The sequence below is a fragment of the Dermochelys coriacea genome, chromosome 18, assembly GCF_009764565.3.
Source record: "Dermochelys coriacea isolate rDerCor1 chromosome 18, rDerCor1.pri.v4, whole genome shotgun sequence".
NCBI classification, from domain to species: Eukaryota; Metazoa; Chordata; order Testudines; family Dermochelyidae; genus Dermochelys; species Dermochelys coriacea.
The window spans coordinates 13,359,597-13,383,482 of NC_050085.1; the positions used below are offsets into that span (position 1 = coordinate 13,359,597).

Consider the following 23,886-nt stretch of genomic DNA (forward strand, 5'->3'; position numbering starts at 1 on the left):
GTCCTAAAGGAAAGGGGTTTGTGCCCATACGGAAGAGGTGTGGCTCTTGGGGGCTGCCTGCATAGTTAAGCTTAATGAGAGACATCAGACCTGGGGGCATCCATGCATAACCAACCCCCTTCCACACTGGGTCATCAGCAGGATTTTTAAATCCAGGATTGTTCAGCACCACAGCACTGTCCTCCACTATGTGTGCTAAAGCAGCAATTTAGCTCCCTCATTCTATTAGTTGCTAGCAGTAGTAGGCAGTTATCCTCCAGTGGATCAGCTGCTTTCATGGCACACTACACATTCTTTGCCAATGTGTTTGCATATGCAATTTAATTTTGGGCTCTTATCCCTTTTTTGCTCTTGGAAGGAATCCTTCTGGGAAAGGCAGCTGTGTGCAGTAAGTTTTAGCATGCACAGAATGAAGCTGTTTAGGAATGAGTATCTTTATGATCACTAATGCCCTTCCCCAAGATTTTTGGACTTACCTGTTTCCCTGAATAGCTTTTGCTTTAAGGTTTTTTGCTTTCCTCCTTATCCCTCCATCGGTCTTGTTTCTGCATAGGCTTTGCCCTAATTACAGCCAGAAGCCGGTATTATCTGTTGATCACCTTTTACGTTGTTGCACAGCATTGTTTGTGCATTTTTAGTGCAGTCTTTTTTCACACCTCCTCACACTTGAGCTTTACTTGTGTTCCTGATTTGGATTAGCTTGAAAGGGACTTGGAATAAACATAACTACTAGGTGTTGAAAAGAAACAAACAACCCCCAAAACAAATCCTGAAGAAGGAAGAGAAAAATTATGGGAGCTGCTGTTGATAGGTTGTTACTTTGGTTTGAATGGCCAACCTGTTCCTTTTATGACCTGCAGAACAGTGCTGGGGAGGAACCATCAACGGATGCCAAAAATATAAATGAGGGTGGAAAATGCTGAGTCTAGATCCTGTGCCCGGTCTTGTGTTAAGCCCCTTAAATGAGGGAAGGAAAAGCAGGCACACAATGGACCCATGTGGGACCCACATGCAACTCACGAGGGTCCTAGAGGACGAGAAAAGGAGTACTTGTGGCACCTTAGAGACTAACAAATTTATTTGAGCATAAGCTTTCGTGAGCTACAGCTCACGAAAGCTTATGCTCAAATAAATTTGTTAGTCTCTAAGGTGCCACAAGTACTCCTTTTCTTCTTGCGAATACAGACTAACATGGCTGCTACTCTGAAACCTAGAGGACAAGGTATTTTACTGAGCAATAAAAACAAGTGTGGCCTTTAAGAGTAGCAAGTTGGTTGTTTCATCTAGCCTGGTGATTGGGACTATCTGTGAACTTCTCTTCCTATTTAATCAGGGCCATCCAACCTTGGCTAATTAATAACAAGGCGCTGTGCAAAATAAGCTCTCGGAGTTGGACTGGAGAAAAGAGTTGTACCCTCTGCCAGTCATTCACCCCACCCCCACCCCAGCCCCGCGCATGCACCTTGCATGTGGTGGTAAAAGATTTAGGGACCGAAGGGGTTAATATGCTTGGGGGCAAAAGCAGCAGATCAAACAGCTGAGCAAAAATGTAAGAGACAGGTGAAATGTGCTGCTCTGAATATGCCATGACCTGCAGCAATGCCCCTAGCAGCCAGCTGCAGATGGCTCCTTCATGCTGTGCACTGGGCTGTATTCCGGTGTAAAGAACAGGGAGGCAATCTGCTGCCATGAGACGGTTCTAACCCGGTTTTGTCCCATGCCCACAGGCAGGACTAAAACTAGGCTGTCACATAGTTAGGGTTTGAGCCTGTCCCCACTGAAGCCAATGGCAAGGCTCCCGCTGGCCACAGGATCAGACCCTTCGAGCGCAGTGCTCGGACAGGGTACATTTTGTAGTTTAAATGGGCCCGGAGCGAGACAGAGGCTACATGAGAACAGACAAATGCTCTTTAGGCCCTATGCCAATCTTTGTCGGCTGAATCTCTGTAACCCTTGTTCATGCTAGTCTCAGAGCCCTGCCAACAACTGCGTTAATACACAGTGGTGTCTGTCGTCATTTCCCTGTGCAGCACGGACGAGGGTTTTCTCTTGTCTGGGATGGAAGATGGACCAGGCTGTAACTAATGAGCAATACTCAGGACTTGCAGTGTGCACGACCAGCAATTCAGAGGTGCTGAGCACCCTCATCATCCAGTGTTGTTAGTGGGTGCTCAGAGCGCTCTGCTCCTCTAACTCCCTCGCTAGGTACCGCCTGATGTTTTCCCGAATACTACAAAAGCGTCATTCAAACAAATGCCTATCCCCACCTCCGGCCCCCCAAGCCCTCCAGCAGCAGCCCCAGACACTGCAGTAGCACCATTGCATGCTGCAGTGGCTGGATCATTGGCAGATAATACAGGTTCAATAGGGGCTGTTGAGTGTGGGATAGTACCCGGATTTTACACATGGAGAAAATGAGGCCCAGTGAGGTGAAATGAACTTGTCCCATGCTGCCACAGAGGCTTTGAACTCCAGGAGTTCCTGGCTCCCAGTTCTGTGCTCAGGCTCCTCGACTGTGCTGCCTCTAACTAAAGCACAACCTATAGCACTTGAGAAAATGGCTCTGTCCACGCAGGCTAAGACGGATCCTACTGCTACATCTGCAGAAGTGAAGCTGCTCTCCCCGGGGAAGAGCCAGCATGCTGCAGTTGAGTTTCCGACTGCTTTCCCCACAGCTATTGCATCAAGGAGCTGTTTGAAACATCCAGTGTGGCAGCAATCCAGTTTGAACATGGGCTTGGCACAAGGGATTCTGACCTTTGTGGGGATGGGGCCTTGAACAGAGGAAGGGAATGCGGAGCCATACGAGAGGTATGCGAGAGCCATGCAGCCCCCAGGAAGGTCCAGAGTACAGACTGATTGTACTGGGCAATAAATCGTATTATTGGGTGTTCCCTGTCACACCCACAGAGCAGCCAGCATGCATTATCTTTCCTCTTGGGGCATCCCCTGCCCCACTTTGCCTATAAAAGCCTGAAATCAATGTTTTTTGCCTCATCCACCAAAATGAAGCTGACAAAGGAAAAGCAGGAGAGCTCTGACACCTGCAGGGGCAGGAAGGGGGTGAGTTTACCTGGCTCTTTCTGGATGATATGGTGAAGGCTGCAGAAAAGTTTCACTGGGGAAAATGGGGGTGGGTAGAGAGAAAAGGGAAGCTGGTTAGCAGTGCCAAAACTGATGGTCATGGGCTATTATGGTTACAGATCTATTTGTATCTGAGGCTGTGTTGTCTGGTGGTTAGGATGCCGGAATTGGGAGACCTCGGATCTATTCCAGGTTTTGCAACTGACCTGCTGTGAGAGCCCTGGGCAAGTCATTTTTGTCTCTCTGTGTCTCCCCTGCTTTGTCTGTCTTGTCTGTTTAGACGGTAAACATTTAGGGGCAGGGACTGTCTCTCACTGTGCATTTGTACAACACCAAGCACAGTGGAGCCCTGATCTCATTTGGAGCCTCTAGACACTGCTATAATACTGGAGATGGGGTGGGATGGGGCTGGCTCTTCCGAGCGTAGTAGAGAAGATGGAGAATGGAACTGGGAGCCAGGAACTCCTAATCCCACCTCTGAAACTGACTCACTGCGTAACCTGGGGCAGTCACACACCTCTCGGCATCTCCGTTTTGCATGGACGTGCCTGGGACATCTGAAGAAGCTGAGTGTGAACAGTAGGGAAACTACTGGCTACTCCGGAGAAATCCTCCAGTTAAAGAGGCTGAACAACTTCTCTGCGCTAGAATAGATGGGCTGAGGCTCTGAGCCATTAAGGCTAATGGTGGCTGGAGAAAACAACCTATGGCTGAATGGAAATATCATTTGATTGCCCACAGGAAACAAAAGAGTGATTTAGAGAGCTCTAAAAGGCATCTCTGTTTGCAGCACAGCTGGCTCCAGCTTGAGAAGTCAGGAGCAACAAGAAATACTATGGACTGTTGTTAGTGGCTGGTGATCCAAGGGCTCTGTGCCCATGAACAACGTTCATGTTCGGGCCCTGCACAAGACAGTTATTTCTCCCCTCTGTGCAACTGCAAAACCCGGCTTCTACAGGGCGCAATCTGACGTCAATGGAAAGGTTCCAAATGAGTTTAATAGCTGCTGGAATGGGGCCCATAAGCAGCTTGATTCGGGAATGCTGGTGGCAGAACCACCATGAGAAAGAAAATAGAGCAACTGTGAGGGGAAGAGATTTTTATTCATTCTGCAAAATTTTATGATCTTTATTTTGGCTATTGGCATCTATTTGACTTCAACGACCAATTGATACACTAGAGAAAGAGTGTTTGTATTGAAGCCTCAAATAAGGGAAAACTCAAGCAGAATAAAGTGAGTTGTAGTGTAAACCATCTATCAGACATTCCTTTTACATGAAAAAGAAACATAAGGGCAGGAGCCCAATTTTGTTAGTGTCTTTTGCTTTAACGAATGTCCTGGGCTTTATATATATAGATATATATATGCGCACACAGAGAGAAACACCCCAATGTTATTTCCACCCATATAACTGCTGTTCTTTCCTGCAGAAAATGACACTTCTGCTCGCAGGTGTAACGTTGGTGTCCGCCTTTGGATCGTCTTTCCAGTATGGTTACAATGTCTCCGTGATCAACGCTCCAGCTGTGGTAGGTTGAGTTGGGGTGCAGGAAACGGCCTAGAAAGTGCAGGGGGTGGGGGCCACAAACAAGTGGCAGACTAGTAACAGTGGAGTGTGCACACATACACATTTATACGCAGAGTCTAGGCTCTCTGAACTCCCTCTGCCTTGGGATTACCATGGTGCCAAGAAAAAAGAACAGGAGTACTTGTGGCACCTTGTAGACTAACAAATTTATTTGAGCATAAGCTTTCGTGGGCTACAGCCCACTTTATCGGACGCATGCAGTGGAAAATACAGCAGGACAATTTTATATACACAGAGAACATGAAACAATGGATGTTACCATATACACTATAACGAGAGTGATCAGTTAAGATGAGCTATTACCAGCAGGAGAGAAAAAAAACCTTTTGTAGTGATAATCAAGGTGGGCCATTTCCAGCAGTTGAGAAGAACATGTGAGGAACAGTAGGGGGAAAAATAAACCTGGGGAAATAGTTTTACTTTGTGTAATGACACATCCACTCCCAGTCTTTATTCAAGCCTAATTTAATGGTGTCCAGTTTGCAAATTAATTCCAATTCAGCAGTCTCTCATTGGAGTCTGTTTTTGAAGTTTTTTTGTTGTAATATTGCGACTTGTAGGTCTGTAATCGAGTGACCAGAGAGATGGAAGTGTTCTCCGACTGGTTTTTGAATGTTATAATTCTTGACATGTGATTTGTGTCCATTTATTCTTTTATGTAGAGACTGTCCGGTTTGACCAATGTACATGGCAGAGGGGCATTGCTGGCACATGATGGCATATATCACATTGGTGCCAAGGAATCCCCCAAGGGAGAAGAAGTGCCCTAACTGTTTCCTCTCTCTGTCTTGTATGTTCTTAGCATTCAGCGATCGCGGTGTGTAGGCATGAAATATAACTTCGGGATACCACTGAATTTGGCTCTGTTCTTTCCGTCCTGGGCTTTGCTTGCTAACCCTTGATTCCTGCCCCTCATCATTTCTGAATGTATTTTTTTTTATGCCTTTTCCTTTCCAAACCTCATAACCCACTATATGAATTCTAACCCCACTAGCCATCTGGCTAGTGTGTAATTCTCCCTGTGCACATACACTGGACAGCTGTGGTGTTGGAAATAACGTAATGAAGCACAGTCCTGAAATCCTTAATCAGGGAAAACTGAGAGGGCTGGACCACTGGTAAGATCCCATCCTGGGCTTCTGGCAGCCATCTTTTGGTATTTCTCTATAAAACTAATTGTCCCCTAACACTGTATTATGGCTATCCTTTTCTTCATGAACAAGTAGACTTTGTTCCCAAGGACTGAAATTTTGGATCCATCTGTGACCCCAACTTCCTTTTTCCTCCAAATCTACCAGTCACCATCCTCCAGTGTACTGTCAAAATTCATCTTCAGGTGAAGATGAACATACCCACTTCCTGGTTTGACTATTGCACTTCCTCCTTTTATGATCTTCCTAAAATCCTGCATTCTAAAGCCAAGTTCAGCCTCACTGAAGAATGGGACCTTTATCTCCCCCGGATCGTTTGCTGGTCTCCTATTTATCTATGCATGTCTTCCCTGTGATCCTGCCCGGGTAGCACTTATCATGGGGTGCCAGGGTTACATTTCCCTGTGCCCTGTCTCTTTAAGGCTGTGCCCTTTCTCCTTAGAAGTGTGTCTACACTGCAATTGGGAGGTGTAATTTCCAGCTCCCGCAGGCATATCCACACTCGCTCTGACTGAGGTAGCACACTAAAAACAACTGCCCTAACCACAGCAGCACAAACAGTGGGAGGGGCTAGCCACGCAGGTACAATCCCATCTGAGACCCTAGGTACATACTTGGCCTGGTAGCCCCTCCCACCACTCTACTGTAGGTTTTTTTAACCTTCTGTTGTATTTTTCTTAAAACAAATCTTCCTCTTGCACCAAGAAATTGTTCAATGGAGCTTTACCCTGTTTGGTCCCCTGCTTCTTTTATAACCTGAATAACCGTGTTTCAGTCATTTTCCCCCCTGCCAAGTCTATTAAGTCTGGTTTTGTATCTTTTCTAGTTCATGCAAGAGTTTTACAATCAAACCTACTTTGATAGGAAGGGCGTCCCGATGGAGAATAGCTTCCAAACGCTGCTCTGGTCTCTCACGGTGTCTATGTTCCCACTCGGAGGCTTCTTTGGGTCCCTTATGGTCGGCCCTCTGGTGAACCAATGTGGCAGGTGAGTGACAGAGGCACCATAAGATGGACGGTCTGTAGTCCATTCAGAAGCCATTTGCTGTGGTTTGAATAAAGGTCTTCTCATGAGTCCATTTGATTCAGTATCCTACCATAGCCACCCTCCATATTATGCAGCTGGACCAATGGTTGCCACTTGGATCAGGGATGAATCCACCCTCCCACGTCTGCAGAACAGCCCATCTGGCTGCACTGTGGACGGAGTGGACATGACCATACTGCAGGCATGATACTGAGCCAGATGTATCATTTGCTATGCCAAGGCCTATAGTCTTTACACTCTTAGCCCCTATCTTATTATTAATTTTTAAGCAGTTTAGTTTATCTAAGGCACTTTTGGTTAGATCCCACCATAGCTTTTTATGTCTCTGCTGAGCCCTTTCCCACATTTCTCTTCTCAGCTACCTGCTTTCCTGTGTTAAATGCAGGAAAAATCCTCCAGAGGAGAGCGAGGATAGTTGAGAGGGAGGACAGGCTTGTGGTTGAAGAACTGGACTGGGTTCAGTTCCCAGTTCTGCCACAGGCATCCTGAGCGACCTTGGATAAGACACTTAACCTCTTTGTGCAAAGTGGGATAATATTTCCTTTGTCTGTCATGCCTATTTAAATTCTAAACTCTTTGGAGCTGCAGTTGTGTCTGGCTATGTGTTTGTACAGTACCTAGTGCACCTGAGCCCCATCTCAGTTGGGGCCTTTAGGCAATACGACAGTACAAGTAATGATGATAATAAGCCAGAACTGTCACCCTCTCGAACTCTCCGCAGAAAGGGCACTTTGCTGATAAATAACATCTTCTCCATTGTCCCCGCCATCCTCATGGGAACCTCCAAGGTGGCAAAGACCTTTGAAGTGATCGTCCTCTCACGAATCATTGTGGGAATATGTGCAGGTGAGTGAAAGGCGATACGCAGGGGTAGGACAAAGGGGTAGGATTTTCTGGGCCAGATTGGAGCGTGTGTCATAGGGGGTTGGTTTGCGAGGAGTATACTGTAGGCACAGTACCTGCTGCAGTGCAATGCAGCGTCTCCATGTCTGTCTGACTCTGTATGCTGTGCGCAGAGTGGGTGTGGTTCCTAGTAAACGAAGGAGACCAGGCTGGAACTTGAACTCCATGGAAGTCTGTAAATATAGTTGTTTTCTTTAATAAATGTATACTGTTTAAGATAGACTGTGGTTCCATATGTCATGACAGCCGCAGCCTTGCTGGCGATGACTCACTTCTCAGATATTTTGGGCAAAGTTTATATTACCTGGTTCTTAAAACTCTAACCCCAAGCAGAACTCTTCCAAACTAAGTCAGTAGAGGTGTGGCCAGCTCCATAAATCCATTCCAGGAATTAGCTGTATCTACCACAGGTAGAAAATTGGCACTGCTGTCTGATAGGTTCAGGGTCCTTGGAATCTATTATACCTACATGGACTACAGAAGAACGGAGTGGTTCAAGCTGTGTGGGTGGGGGATTCTGTTTGACCTGGTCTACCTATTGTACAGCACCTCATGTGCTGGCAGCATTATGTAAGTAATGATCCTCCAGATCTGATTAGGGTCAATTCACTGACTCTAATCCAATGACACCTAAACTCTACTCTGAAGTTTACTAGGGGATCTGCATGTCCCATAAAGATGTAACAGGTAAACAGGAGGGTCTGGGTATAAGGCCAGATTTATCCCCAGTGTAAACCTATTGAAGATGGTGAGTTTACAGTAAAAATGATTCTAACCCCAGTGACTCATGTAACCCTGGCTGCAGTTATTAGCACTGGCTCTCAACAGCCGTCAAACTGTACCCTCTACAAGCTTCCTGTTATTTATAACTCAGGGACATAAGAGGAGAATCTGGACTTGTCTTGGCATGAACTTACCGGTACTGCCCTTGGGAAGGAAAGGTCCTGCACCAAACTCAGGGCCCTGCCTGCGCTGGGCTCTGTTATAACATTTCCAATCTTTGGTGTTAGTGGAGATAAAAGCCCTTTTGTAGGCAGGGCTCCAGGCTGCTGCTGGTGTCTTAGGCACTCTGATTAGCGCAGGTCTAGATGATAAGGCAGCTGTCATCACCCAGCCCTTGCTAGCTCTGCTACCATTGCTGCCACAAGTGGAGCTGCAGCTTAGCAATGGTGGGAAAGTCTCATGTACTCACCCAACTCCAGAAGCAGGGGATTTCATCACAAGAGGCATCATAAAATGGTGACAATTGGCAACGCTGATAGGTCTTAGAGTGCTACATTCCCAAGTAACCGTGTGCTCTCTGTGTAACAATATCTGCTCCAGTCAGCCTCTGACAAAATACATCCCAAGCCACGTGGGCTCACTCCAAAACTTTTCAGGGCAATTAGTTGATCAGGGGGTTTATAAAGGAGGGAAAGGGTCTCTCTCCCTCACAGATCATACGAACAGCCTCATTTGGGTGCTTAGTACTTGTGACAGCTTGCTCCTTTGGAAGTGGAAGAGGAAATTGCTCTGTTTCCACTAGGCTTTGTTTTGAAAGCCCAAAGCAGAAGCTGGGTTTGTTCAGAGCATGGGCAGCAGGCTGAATGGCTCAGATCATATTGAAAAGGAGTACTTGTGGCACCTTAGAGACTAACACATTTATTTGAGCATAAGCTTTCGATGAAGTGAGCTGTAGCTCACGAAAGCTCATGCTTAAATAAATGTGTTAGTCTCTGAGGTGCCACAAGTCCTCCTTTTCTTTTTGCCAATACAGACTAACACGGCTGCTACTCTGAAACAGGTCATATTGAGAATCACTTGGCTGCCCCCTGCTGGCGGTTTTTGCCCTGCTGCGGGAAAGATGCTTCCTTCGAGAAATCGGCTGCATCAGATCCCTGAGCCTTTTGTCGCCAGTGGTTGGGGGACTTTGGTTGGTTTAGGCAGTGCTGTGCTATTGAGTTGCTGAGGGGGCCCAAACCAAAACTGTCACCCCAAAACTTGGGACCCAAATTTTTTAGCTTGAGCCCATGTTGTTGTTTTGTTTTAAATGCTCCAAACTCCTCAGCTTAATTAAAACCTTCATTTTTAGCTGGATCTCTTCTAGCTATAACCCCATCAGGAGAGACCTGGTTACAATCGGGCTAAAAGCTGTGGTGTAGACAAGACCTAACTGTGTCCCTGTAATGGGGTTGAAACCTTGGGCAGTTCAGAATCCTAACCCCATTATGGGCATGTGATTAGTCCTATGGTGCTAACCCATGCTGTAACCAGGTCCCCTGACCTGGCCCGAAACCCTAGTATAGATGGGGCCCCAGGGCTTACACAAACAGCCCATTTCTGTGTCCGTGAATTGGGTGCCATGGGCAGGGGTTGGCCCTGGAGAGCGACCGCCTTGTCTATCCACAGAATGGATACAGTGTGGGAAGCAACAGCGCCAGTGTCCCTGCCTTGGAACACCAGCTGCCAGGGCAAGAGGGAAATTCCAGCTCATTGCTAGAATGGTCCCATTCGACCTTTGGCCTTTCTACTGGAGGCTGACCAATAAAGATGCCAGCTGAGGTGATGGACTTTGTACCATGGACACCTTTAGACTAGGAACAGAGGTGATGCCACCTACTCTTTTATTCTAAGCTCAGATGGAGTGAGAAAAACGCCTTTGGCTCCCTTCACACAGGCCAGAGTGGTCTTCCAGTGGCAATAAGCTTTCAGCCACTGCCAGCCTCGGCTAGCTGTGAACCTGGGATGTAGCAGCGGAAAGAAAGCTCCAGGCTCCAGTGCCATCCAGCCCCTTGTCACAAGGAGGTCAGCTGTCATCATCAGGAAAAATACCTTGGTCAAGCCCCTGAACGTCTAGGTGTTACAGCGATCGCTCACATCCAGAGCTGGACTAATCTCTCTCTCTCTCTTCACCTAGGCCTGTCCTCCAATTGTCGTTCCCATGTACCTGGGAGAGATGTCCCCCAAAACCTGAGAGGTGCGGTCGGGGTGATGCCCCAGCTCTTCATCACCATTGGCATCCTTGTAGCTCAGATCCTGGGTCTAACTAACATCCTTGGAAACCTTGAAGGTAAAGCCCCAGTCTGAGGAGGAGGGTCTCTGACTGCTCCTGAGTGGATGAGCTTTCTCACTGGGCACCTTGTTATCTGTTTGTCTGTTGCAGGCTGGCCAGTATTATTAGGGCTAACTTGGGATCACCTGCAGTGGTGGAACTCCTCCTGTTGCCCTTCTTTCCTGAGAGTCCCAGGTACCTACTGATACAGAAGGGCAATGAAGGACAGCCAGGCAAGGGTACAGCCATGGCTGCTTAGCACTGCTAGCAAGAGAAGTAGGAGAAGGGCCAGGGGCATAGATTTGAAACTAGGTTCGATTCATAAACAAACTAGGGAAATGCAGCTTAGGTGGAGCCACTATAAGGTGGGTGCAGAACTGGTTGGGAAAACCGTTTCCAGAGAGTAGTTCTTAGTGGTTTTCAGTCAAACTGGAAGGGCATAACAAGTAGGTCCCACAGCATGGTCAGGTGGTTCTGTTCCATATCTTCATCAATGATTTAGCTAATGACAGAGAGAGGACGCTTTTATAGTGTTTTGTGGATGATACCAAGCTGGGAGGGTTGCAAGAGTTTTGGATTAAAATTCACAATGATCTGGACAAACTGGAGAAAATGCTCTGAAGTAAAAAGGATGAAATTCAATAAGGACAATACAAAATACTCCACTTAGGAAGGAACAGTCAATTGCAACATACAAAATGGGAAATGACTGCCTGGGAAGGAGTATGGGGGAAAGGGATCTGGGTTTCATAGTGGATCACAAGCTAAATATGAGTCAATAGGTAACATTGTTACAAAAAAAAAAACATCATTCTGGAATGTATTAGCAGGAGCATTATAAGCAAGACACGAGAAGCAATTCTTCCGCTTACTCCACACTGATAAGGATCTTTTTTCCTCAGCTGGAAAATTGCATCCAGTTCTGGGTGCCACATTTCAGGAAAGAGGTAGATAATTGGAAAAAAGTCCAGAGAAGAAAAACAAAAATGATTAAAGAAAGGAGTACTTGTGGCACCTTAGAAACTAACAAATTTACTTGAGCATAAGCTTTTGAGGAGCTGTAGCTCACGAAAGCTTATGCTCAAATAAATTTGTTAGTCTCTAAGGTGCCACAAGTACTCCTTTTTTTTTGCGAATACAGACTAACACGGCTGCTACTCTGAACCTGTCAAAATGATTAAGGTCTAGAAACATGACCTATGATGAGAGAAGATTGAAAAATTTTGGTTTATTTAGTCTGGGAAGAGAAGACTGTGGGGAGACATGATACCAGTTGACAAGTACATGAAGGGTTGTTACAAGGAGGAAGGAGAAAAATTGTTCTCGTTTAACCTCTGAGGATAGGATAAGAAGTAATGGGCTTAAATTGCAGCAATGGAGGTTTAGGTTGGACGTTAGGAAAAACTTCCTAACTGTCATGGTAGTTAAGCACTGGAATAAATTGCCCAGGGAGGTTGTGGAATCACCGTCATAGGGGATTTTTAAAAGCAGGTTAGACAAACACCTGTCAGGGATGGTCTAGATAATACTTAGTCCTGCCCTGAGTGCAGGGAACTGGACTAGAAGATCTCTCGAGGTCCCTGCCAGTCCTTCACTTCTATGATTCCCTGATTTATGGGAATATGCTGTGGGGAAACATCCTGAACCAAAAGTCAGGTTAGGCTGAATTAAGCTCCTGGTGCTACCCTTTTATACCTGGCAAACAGTAGGTCATTTATGCTTCCCTGTATAGCAAGTACATATAACCCCCGTTTTACGCGATAGGGCTGAAAAGGGAACAGAAAGAGGATAACTGATTTGCCGAGAGTAAGAAAAAAGGTCAGAGGCAGAGTCAGGAGTCCTGGCTCCCCCAGTTTCCTTGCTCTCACCACTAGAACACAAACTACTTAAACTCTGATGGCAAGAAGATGGGTTGGAGCTCTCAGAACTCTCGTAAGAAACCCGAGCCTCATAATCAAGTGCAGGATAGAAGTGCTTTTTCATGAGGGGAACTTTGGTCCCCTTCTCATTGTTCCTTTGTTGGCTCATATGGACGAAGGACCTGTGGCCCTGTGGCCCTGTGGCCCTCCCTCCAATGCTATGACTGTTGCTGGTTGCTTTATATTTCCCACAGTGCAGAAGTGGCCAAGACTGCCCTGCTGCTCCTGGGGTATCTCAGTTCCCCCTCTAGTTTCTCAAAAAGAAAAGGAGTACTTGTGGCACCTTAGAGACTAACAAATTTATTAGAGCATAAGCTTTCGTGAGCTACAGCTCACTTCATCGGATGCATTTGGTGGAAAAAACAGAGGAGAGATTTATATACACACACACAGAGAACATGAAACAATGGGTTTATCATACACACTGTAAGGAGAGTGATCACTTAAGATAAGCCATCACCAGCAGCAGGGGGGGGAAAGGAGGAAAACCTTTCATGGTGACAAGCAGGTAGGCTAATTCCAGCAGTTAACAAGAATATCAGAGGAACAGTGGGGGGTGGGGTGGGAGGGAGAAATACCATGGGGAAATAGTTTTACTTTGTGTAATGACTCATCCATTCCCAGTCTCTATTCAAGCCTAAATTAATTGTATCCAGTTTGCAAATTAATTCCAATTCAGCAGTCTCTCCTTGGAGTCTGTTTTTGAAGCTTTTTTGTTGAAGTATAGCCACTCTTAGGTCTGTGATCGAGTGACCAGAGAGATTGAAGTGTTCTCCAACTGGTTTTTGAATGTTATAATTCTTGACGTCTGATTTGTGTCCATTCATTCTTTTACGTAGAGACTGTCCAGTTTGGCCAATGTACATGGCAGAGGGGCATTGCTGGCACATGATGGCATATATCACATTGGTAGATGCGCAGAGTGAACGAGCCTCTGATAGTGTGGCTGATGTGATTAGGCCCTATGATGGTATCCCCTGAATAGATATGTGGACAGAGTTGGCAACGGGCTTTGTTGCAAGGATAGGTTCCTGGGTTAGTGGTTCTGTTGTGTGGTATGTGGTTGCTGGTGAGTATTTGCTTCAGATTGGGGGGCTGTCTGTAAGCAAGGACTGGTCTGTCTCCCAAGATCTGAGAGAGCGATGGCTCGTCCTTCAGGATAGGTTGTAGATCCTTGATGATGCGTCGGAGAGGTTTTAGTTGGGGGCTGAAGGTGATGGCTAGTGGCGTTCTGTTGTTTTCTTTGTTGGGCCTGTCCTGTAGTAGGTGACTTCTGGGTACTCTTCTGGCTAGTTTCTGTAACTCCAGCCTTCTCCCCGTAGCTGAGATTACTTGGAAACCCAACTTCCCCTTCCCTCCTCCCATCCAGCTCTGAAGAGGCTGAGAGGCTGGGATGACGTGGATGATGAGATCGAAGAGATGCGTCAGGAAGACCAGTCAGACAAGTTGGAAGGTCGTCTGTCCGTGTTCAACCTCTGCACCTTCCAGGCCCTGCGGTGGCAGCTCATCTCCATCATTGTCATGATGATGGGCCAGCAACTTTCTGGAGTTAATGCGGTAGGTGAGATAACACCCAGGAAGATCGTCAGGTGGACTAGGAGAGGACCTGAGTTCTTAGGCAAGAGTGGCACGGCAGTGCTGGCACAGGCGCTAGAACCCATTCCAGATGGGCACAAAACCCCAGTCCAGACCTTGGGAAATGAGATTGGTCTCATGCCACGAAGTCTGGATCAGCATCTGACTGTTTAGGAGGGTTCTGCCCAGGGGTCTCAGGTTTGGAGGTTTATGGAGAAAGAAACCAGCCACAACAGCTGGATCCAGATGTGGCTGTCTCCAAAGTTTGGGAGAGTTCAGATCTTGGATTTGTGTTTGGCTGCTTTTACAGCCTGGAGCTGCCCAACTCAGAGCCTCCCCTTCCCCACATCTATGAATGGCTAAGTATAACCACAGGTATGGTTTGATTGCAGATCTTCTACTATACAGACAAAATCTTCAAGTCTGCGGATGTGAATGAAAATGACGTGCAGTATGTCACCGTGGGGATAGGTGCAGTCAATGTGTTCATGACATGTGTAGCGGTAAGTTTCTCCCACTGCCCTACAGGTTCTAATTCCCCCACTGCCCACTTTTAATTCCCCCACAGCCCACCTCTCTGGCCCCTTTATACCATTACCATTAACACAACTGCCCCTTCCCACATTTAGAGGAAAAGTCCCCTGGTGCTCAAGTCATACTAAACAGAGAGGCAAATTTTTCCTTAAACTCATGCCATGTAATAGTGGGCATATGCTGGGATACACCAATGCATGCAATTTCAACTTTCTTTGGGGAAATAGCAGGATCTACTTAGCTTCCTCACCAGGTCTTTTCTAGCTACTCATGCTAGTGCACTCTCTGTCCTTGCAGCTGCTGTGTTACTGTAATGGATGGGTATAATGGCATCTCTGCGCTGGGAGATTGTGGATATGGTCCCATGGGCTTGGAGGCAACAGGCCTGCCCAAGTGTCTATGAATCACTGATTGCTAGTGACACCCTGATTGCTAGGGTGGAGAAAAAATTCTTCAACTCAGATAGGTGATTGGGTCTGAGAATGGACAGGCAGCCATGAGAAAAGAAAGGTGTCTTTTTTAACTGATGCAACGAATAGGGCCTTGTACCAGGAGACCTGTGGTTCTATTCCCAGGTCTGCAAGAGGCTCACTGTGCGACTTTGAGCAAATCACTTGACTACTCTGTGCCTCAGTTTCCCTATCTGTGAAACACTGGTAATGATGCTTATCCATCCTTGTGAAGTGCTTTGACATCTGTGGATGAAGAGCACAGTATAAATGCTGCAGTGCCCCTCATGGGAGAGAAGAGACAGGACTTGGCTGGAATCCTTCTTGAGGCTGCTGGACCCAGGTGCATCTTGTGGTTCTGTCTGCCTTGGACTGACTAGCACAGCTTGGCCTGTGCAGTGTCAGTGCACAGGGTCTCCCTAAATCCTGGCCTGGATTAGGCAGTCATGGTAAGGACTGCTGACTGCCCTACAAGTGTGCTAAACATCTGCAGTGGGGGTTCCCCCAACTTTCACTGTTTCTATTTTATTTCCAGTCCACACTTGACTGGTGATACTGGAATTTCCCTAATGGAACAGCCCCATGGAATGTACAAAATATAAACTTCTCTATATGTTTGTTTTGTATTGGTGTTTTGTTTTGTTTTTGTTGTGATTCTTTTTTTGGACCCATCCTCTAGAATTTGCTGAACAATTATCCCCCTACAGTTGACTTCCCACAGGCTTTTATAAAAAACCCTATAGCAAGGGGATCTTGTTCTCTATTAAATTCTACAGGCTTTTAGAGTAATTCCTGGAGAATCCTAGGACACTTGTATAGAACCCTGTTGGCTTCCTTGTCCTTCTTTTCTAGTGGACTCTTCTCTGCAGAACTGCAAAGCGCTAGGTTCCTCAGAACACCCTACCCCTAACAGCTGACAGCCCCCTGCCCACTTTCTCCTCTCAGGACAAAGTATGCTGGGTTCCCTTGGTGCCCCCTTTCTCACCCTCTTATGCTGTGTCCCTCAGGTTTTCATCATTGAGTCCCTGGGGAGGAGACTTCTGCTTCTCACTGGCTTTGGGATCTGCTGTATATCCTGTGCTGTGTTAACGATGGCCCTCAACCTCCAGGTATGTACCCGGATGGCTTAGGTGATAGTGTCTGTCTGTCTGTGGACCCTCTAGGGGATGTGGACAGGGTCACTCTTTCCAGAGCTGCCAGGAGAATACGCAAGGCCGCCCAGCACAAACCCCAGTGGGAAGCAACGACCCTGCTGGGAAAGAGCAGGACTTCCATTAATTACATGGTTGGGTTAGCAGTGAGTACACTCAGAGCTGAATTTGGTTGCTTCTCCTTCCCTCCCTCTAAGTTCTTCTGACCCTCACCCATGGTGTGCATCTCTGGTAGTGCCCCTTGGGTCTGCTCATAGGAAGTGAGGTTCCAGCTGAGGCTGTAAACTTAGGCCAGTTAGTGACGCTGTCTGACCCATCCCCTTCACGATCTCAGCCAGACACCCTGGGGTATACAGCGTCCCACAGTCTGCTTGCAAATGGCGCCTTTTCTTTGCTGGTCTCTTAATCTGAAGCAAATACTCTCCAGCAACCACACACCACACAACAGAACCACTAACCCAGGAACCTATCCTTGCAACAAAGCCCGTTGCCAACTCTGTCCACATATCTATTCAGGGGATACCATCATAGGGCCTAATCACATCAGCCACACTATCAGAGGCTCATTCACCTGCGCATCTACCAATGTGATATATGCCATCATGTGCCAGCAATGCCCCTCTGCCATGTACATTGGCCAAACTGGACAGTCTCTACGTAAAAGAATGAATGGACACAAATCAGACGTCAAGAATTATAACATTCAAAAACCAGTTGGAGAACACTTCAATCTCTCTGGTCACTCGATCACAGACCTAAGAGTGGCTATACTTCAATAAAAAAGCTTCAAAAACAGACTCCAACGAGAGACTGCTGAATTGGAATTAATTTGCAAACTGGATACAATTAACTTAGGCTTGAATAGAGACTGGGAATGGATGAGTCATTACACAAAGTAAAACTATTTCCCCATGGTATTTCTCCCCCCCCCACCCTACCCCCCACTGTTCCTCTGATATTCTTATTAACTGCTGGAATTAGCCTACCTTGCTTGTCACCATGAAAGGTTTTCCTCCTTTCCCCCCCCTGCTGCTGGTGATGGCTTATCTTAAGTGATCACTCTCCTTACAGTGTGTATGATAAAACCCATTGTTTCATGTTCTCTGTGTGTGTGTATATAAATCTCTCCTCTGTTTTTTCCACCAAATGCATCCGATGAAGTGAGCTGTAGCTCACGAAAGCTTATGCTCTAATAAATTTGTTAGTCTCTAAGGTGCCACAAGTACTCCTTTTCTTTTCGCGAATACAGACTAAAACGGCTGCTACTCTGAAAGACTGTAATTCAGTGACTGAATTCCCCACAGGCCACTGTCTCCTGGATGCAGTACCTCAGCATAGCCTGCGTCATCGTCTATATCATTGGACATGCTATCGGAGCTAGTAAGTGTGCACAGGATGGTAAAACAAAGACATAAACTTTAAACAGCAACTTGGGCTGATGCAGAGATGAGCTGGTGTGTTTCTGCTTGGCCGTGTGACTTCGCAGTAACGATACAGACATGATAGTTACCAGCTAGGCTGCGTGCATGGTCCAGGGACCAGGGCTTTCTGCCACAGACATGCAGGCCCCTTCTCATGCCAGCTAAAGGAGGATCTGTGGGGGGGTGTCTGAGTGTATTGGTAAGAGTAGGACGTGATCTTTTATTTTCAAGAGGCTCTATAAAGACACAGTCTTGCTGGTGTCTGAGACATGCCCAATAAATTTTAGAGCAAAACTCTCCTTGGAGGGTGAGTCACACCAGTTTAATCTGAATGGTGCTTTCTTGCATTTATATGCTCCATGTGGAGCAAAAGGCAGCTGTCCCCAAGAGCCAAATTCTGCCCTGGCTATGCCATGAAGTGGGTGGGAGCAGCATGTGCATGGTCGTGGAGGCTTTGTCCTGGATCTGCACCTCCTTACAAATGCGCTGCCCTACTGCAGCAGAGGTGCTCTGCATTGGTTCGCTGGAGGAGCCCTGCGGAGCGATTCCCAACACTGCAGTGTACTGTCTTTTAAGCTCCTGCAAGGGTTTTGCCGGCTAGTGGAAACTGCCATCCCCCCGACTCTTTCCTCATCTATGTGCATGGTGGGACTGGCTCAGGAATGCCAGCTGCAGACAGGAGACTCTCAGTGCAGAGTGACCGAGTTTCTGTAGTGGTGTGTTTGTGAGTGAGCTGTGAGATCTTTTCTTCCCTCTGTCTAACTTATCTCTGCCTTGACTGTAAACACTTACTAGCTTCTCAGCCAGGGAATGATCGCCCAGCCCTTTCCCCGTTTTCTTTTGATCCGGATGTAATTTGATAAATCAATGGGTTATTCAGGGCTGCACAGGGGGAGGAGGGGGAGCAAAATCTGAAACTGAGGCCACTCCTCCTCCCCTGAAATTTAGGCTACAGGTAGGTCAGGAGTTGGAGAATGAGCCTGGCCCACACTCACCTTGCAGCAGCGGCTCCTGGGCCCAGCTCCCCGCTCCAGGCATTCCGGCCTAGCACGCAAAGTTGCAGGGCCACTCCGGTTTGTCCCAGCTGCCCCTCTGATGGGACAGGAAGATGGCCAGGCCAAGTCTGAGTGAGTGGGGTTGTGACCCGGTGGATTGGCTCAGCACCCTCAGCATCTGGGCCAAACCTGATTGGAGCTGCCACCCCATGTGCCACATCACAAACACCTTCAAATTCCACAGGTTTGGGGGTCCTCTCAAACAGGAGGCTGGGGGAAAACTGCCCCTTTTGCTCCCCTCTGCCAATTTATGGGTGGCAGTGGGGTTCTTATCTTAGATTGCCATTCAGGGAGCTTTGTCCCCCCTGCCCCCACCAGGAATTTCCCCAATGGTCAGTTTCTTTAGCAGAGACAGCAGCAACTGTTCTGATAGCCAGCTGTCCTCAAGGAAGCCAATTTGCCCCATCAGAGATCTCCGGTGTGAGGGTGTGCCCACCCTGCAGTCCAAAGCGCGATTGCTGCTTGTGTTGACATACATGAGCACTGCTAAAAACAGCAGTGTCGATGTGGCAGCCCGGCTGTGCATACAGGAACTTTCTCAAGGGAGAGGCAGGTTGTGCTGGATACCAGTTTGAGAAACTAGATTGACACAGACACATGGTGACGTGTTGGAAGAAGTCAAGCCTTCAGGGGAAAGGGGGGTCCTTAGGTAAGATAGATGCGAGAGCAGGCTCTTTCTTGTTTTAAAATCCTTTTCATCTTCCTCGTTGTACCCACTGTGAGGACAAACAGTTTGGTTTAAGAAGGCTGTTGGATAACTGGATAACACGGGTTACAGGCTCCCAGAGCCCTGTCACACCTGCTGGGTAGGCTCTGTGGATACGCAGGGGGCTGTAATCCAGGGCCCAGTCTAGCAGTGGGAGAATTGCGGAATTCTGCCCTAGGAAAGCTAAAGGCAGGAGGCCTGACAGCTGAGGGGTGTGCTCAGAGACGAGCGGGGGACAGAGGTGCAGCTAGCCTCGGGACCGTGACAATGGCTAGTTACAGTCATTCCATTCTGCTTTTTCCATCTCTTCCTGTAGTTAGTTTATCCAGGGACGTGTAACCACAAGTGCCTTAGAAACCATCGCCTTCTATTGTACGTTGAGTCCTGCACCTTCTAAGGATTTGGGCGAGGGAAATGCCTCTTAAAATGTTCAGACTCTTCTTTCTCTTCAAGGTCCAATCCCCTCTGTGATGATAACTGAAATGTTCCTGCAGTCGTCTCGGCCTGCGGCCTTCATGGTGGGTGGATCTGTGCATTGGCTCTGCAACTTCACGGTGGGGCTCGTCTTCCTTTACATGGTGGTGAGTGCGGAGCGATCTCCAGAGTCTCATGGTGGTTTGTCACTTGAGATTAGAAGCACCCTCCTGCTCGGGGGGGGGGGGGGGGATGGTCTTAAAGGGGAACACTAGCCCTTTTTTACTCTTAACATTTCAAAGTCCCCAGTTAGTCCCAGAATCCATGTGTGGAGGATTAACTCTAAAGGGACAGAACCTCATCTGGTGTAAATCAGCATTGCTTTATTGACTTCAATGTCTGCTGAGGATCTGGCCTCCCAGTATATCTTCGTTCCTCTTTCGGGCCCTTGCCTAGTGCTGAATTCAGAGATGTTGAAAGTTTACAAATATCTTTCAGAGGATTCCGTGGTGGGGAGTAGGTGTTTCAAGGGGAATTAAAGATATTTATAGTCTTTCACCTCTAGGTCACTGGTTCAAAGCCAGCCCAGGTCAGCAGTGACCCAAGCTATTGATATCTGACAACCGCTACCACCTCAGAACTGGAAGTATTTTCCACTTGCTTTGTATGGATGTGAAATGTGGATAGATAAAACTCTCAGCCCCACTTCTTCCCCCCTACTTGCTGGCAGTCTCAGGAGAAACAGGGGAGAGATTTCTTGAGCATTTTAAGGTGTTCAGGTACCAAAGTGGCAAATACGATGTAAATGCTTAGCCAGACAGGATTAACCTCCTATTCTGATAAAAGAAAAGGAGTACTTGTGGCACCTTAGAGACTAACAAATTTATTTGAGCATAAGTTTTCATGAGCTACAGCTCACTTCTACTGAATGCATTCGATGAAGTGAGCTGTAGCTCACGAAAGCTTATGATCAAATAAATTTGTTAGTCTCTAAGGTGCCACAAGTACTCCTTTTCTTTTTGCGGATACAGACTAACACAGCTGCTACTCTGAAGCCTATTCTGATGCTTACTGAAGCCAACAGACTCCCACTGAGCATTGGATTGGGCCCAGAATGGGCCATGGAGATGAAACTTCTCCCCGTGAAAAATGATCCCTCTAGCTCAGTATGGACATGCATTGGCATGACTGTGTGGGCAGATTGTACTGCAATGGTGCCCGACCTGCCCTGCCTTGTGTCTTCTTTCACATCTGTGCAAAGTGGGTGTAAAACCACTACCACCTTAGAACTGGGGGTGTTTGCCACTCGCCTTGCACAGGTCTGAATGAACAACCCAACGTGCAAGACACAAGGATCAGGTCCACAGCCCAGGCTGTGCCGGTTCTGTGACAAAACAGAGGCCTTTAATCCCTAGGGCTGCGAATCCAGCACCTCGGCTATCTTCACATGGTTACAATTAAATAAGGGTCTATGCTGCTTCCTTTTTTTACAGCTGCTGCAGAGTTTTGCATTCCCAAACTATGTGACACAGGCCCTGTAGAGCCTCCATCTTATCATAACCTGCATCCTCTACATGTTCCCTGACTCCTTCCCCTCTGGTTTTCATTCCTCCAGGAAGGGCTTGGAGCCTATTGCTTCCTTGTCTTCTGCGCCATCTGCCTGGTCACTGTCATTTACATCTTCATCATTGTCCCCGAAACCAAGGGCAAAACCTTCATGGAGATCAATCAGAGCATGGCCAAGAGGAACAAGGTAGAAATCCAGATTGACAAACAAAAGCTGAATGATTTCCAGCCTGCCTCAGAGACACCGAAGAAGAAGGAAGAAGCACACTCAGTCAGTGTGCTCTGATCTGGTCCAACATCCCGATTGACACAGTGATGACCAGGGTTTCTCTTCAGTGGGGTAGCAGCTTCCTGACTGGACCTTTGCTTTTTCATTCAAAACTTTGTCTGCATGTCTCCCACAGTGGGAGAGCATCCAAAGAAGCCAGAGAGCAGAGTCCGCATTAGCTGCTCCCTGCCAGCACTAGCGTGAATGTTGGTGGTAATGTTTGGGTTTAGAAAATTAATCTCCTTTCTCTGCATTCACAGGTTGAGCTAACTGTGGGCCGTAACTCTCAGCCAGCAAAAAATTGTCACTTAATTCTTAAGTAGCACGTCCAAAGTGCTGTGCAAACTCATCCAAATTCTGGAGAGGTGTGTATCGCTGTCCCTGTCTTACAGATAGGGAAACTGAGGCAGTGAAATTTGCAGAGCCAGGATTAGATCCCACAAGGGCCTACCTTCCAGCCCTGCTCTGGCCAGTAGACTGTGCTGTCCCCTAGTGGATGTAGGCTGCCAATTCAATGGGAGCAGCATAACTCTGGTGTAATTCCGGTACAAAACAAAACAAAACAAAAAAATACCAAGAGCATGGTACAATGAATGCTCTGGGGCTGGGTAGGGAGTGGATCAGTGAGGGGCCCTGGTTCACCCTCAGGACCTGCTCCGTGCGGCTGACTTAGGGCCCGTCCAGCTGCAAGAGAGACCCCGCTCGGGATGCAGTGTGGGAGATGACTCCATTCAGCATCCAGACCTGGCTGTGCGGAGGGGAGAGAACTCTCGCCGTAAGTGTAACACCCCGCCCCTGCGTTCCTGCTGCCTGGAGACCGGGACACGTGGGGGTATCACCCCGGTGCTCCATCTGGCAGATTTGACTCTTCGGGCCTCTGTAGCATAACACAACATCATGTAGCAATGTGGCCGGGAGCGTTGCCACCGTGACACAGGGTCCAAGCTATGGTGCCATGCCTGACTTCCCAGCAACGGAGCAAACGCAGGTCCTCCCCCTCCCTCCCCCTGCTACTCTGGGTGTTTTTGCACCCCTGGGTTCTTGATCTCAGTGGGTGCCATTGAACCCATGAACCCCCACTAAAGTTGCCCCTGGTGCTGCCTGTCCAGTTAACTATCCTTAATGCAGTTTCTGTCACACATAGCAGGGCTGGGACAAACCATCTTGAAGCTAACTAGACCTCTCCCAGGTCACTGCCAAGCAAGCAGGTTCACAACACTCTCTGGCTTTTGTCATCACTGGAAGTATTGTCCCATTCCACCATTCAAGTCAATGTTGCCTAAAGAGCCACCCAAGGAAAACTGAGTGGTTGGCCCTTTGCTGTAATCCTCCTAACCAGACAGAGGAAGCTGGTGCCTTTGAGAGCCAGTGGGCAGAAGTGTGACGATCCTTGATGTGGCAATGGCTAGCGAAAGGGGGTGGTCCCAGGAAAGAATTGGTGAGGAAGAGGTTAACATTAGCCCTTAATGCAGAAAGGGCTCTTGATAGGTTGTGTTGGAATGATTGGTTTGTAGCTGTAAATAAATCTGATTTGATGAAAACTTCTGCACGTGGCTGTTATGGTACAGGCTGAAAGAGGTTTCTGCATCGCAAACGGTTGCTCATTGCAAACGTTCTCAGTACATTGAGGGCCTTGTCAGGATGGCCGGCTCGCTCTTGTTGTGTAACCCTTCTAGGTGGCCTGTAGTAGAGATGCCACGGGTTGGCTGTCCTTAAGAATGAGTTTGACAGCCCCAAAGAATGACACTTTCCAGGTGGTGTGGTAGGTCATTGCTTAAGACAGGGACTCTCATCTTTTGGTCCTTAGCGACATCCAATAGTCCAGGTTTTTAATCCAACCAGCACTTACTAGTTTGTTTTTAAAATGTACATTGCTTAATATTGCATATGAAATGCTTAGAGGTCCTAATTCATACTAAAGTCTAGGGCACATGGGAATTCTATATGCAACGCAAACCAGTGGATTTTAATAAACACAACTATTTGCTAGTTGGAACCAAGACCTGGATGAGAGACTGCTGAA

At 47.4% G+C, this 23,886-nt stretch overlaps 1 protein-coding gene across 1 annotated transcript; it reads left to right on the plus strand.

Moving 5' to 3' along the window:
- The first annotated feature begins 1,445 nt into the window (after window positions 1-1,445).
- LOC119845095 (solute carrier family 2, facilitated glucose transporter member 5-like) lies at window positions 1,446-23,667 on the plus strand. The gene is given in 13 exon segments (XM_038376891.2): window positions 1,446-3,063; window positions 4,516-4,614; window positions 6,651-6,811; window positions 7,593-7,717; window positions 10,671-10,823; window positions 10,917-10,942; window positions 10,945-11,044; window positions 14,094-14,281; window positions 14,692-14,802; window positions 16,290-16,391; window positions 17,738-17,813; window positions 20,069-20,196; window positions 21,645-23,667. Coding segments are annotated over 13 exon segments (1,587 nt in total). The 5' UTR covers window positions 1,446-2,982; the 3' UTR covers window positions 21,882-23,667.
- Window positions 23,668-23,886: the final 219 nt, after the last annotated feature.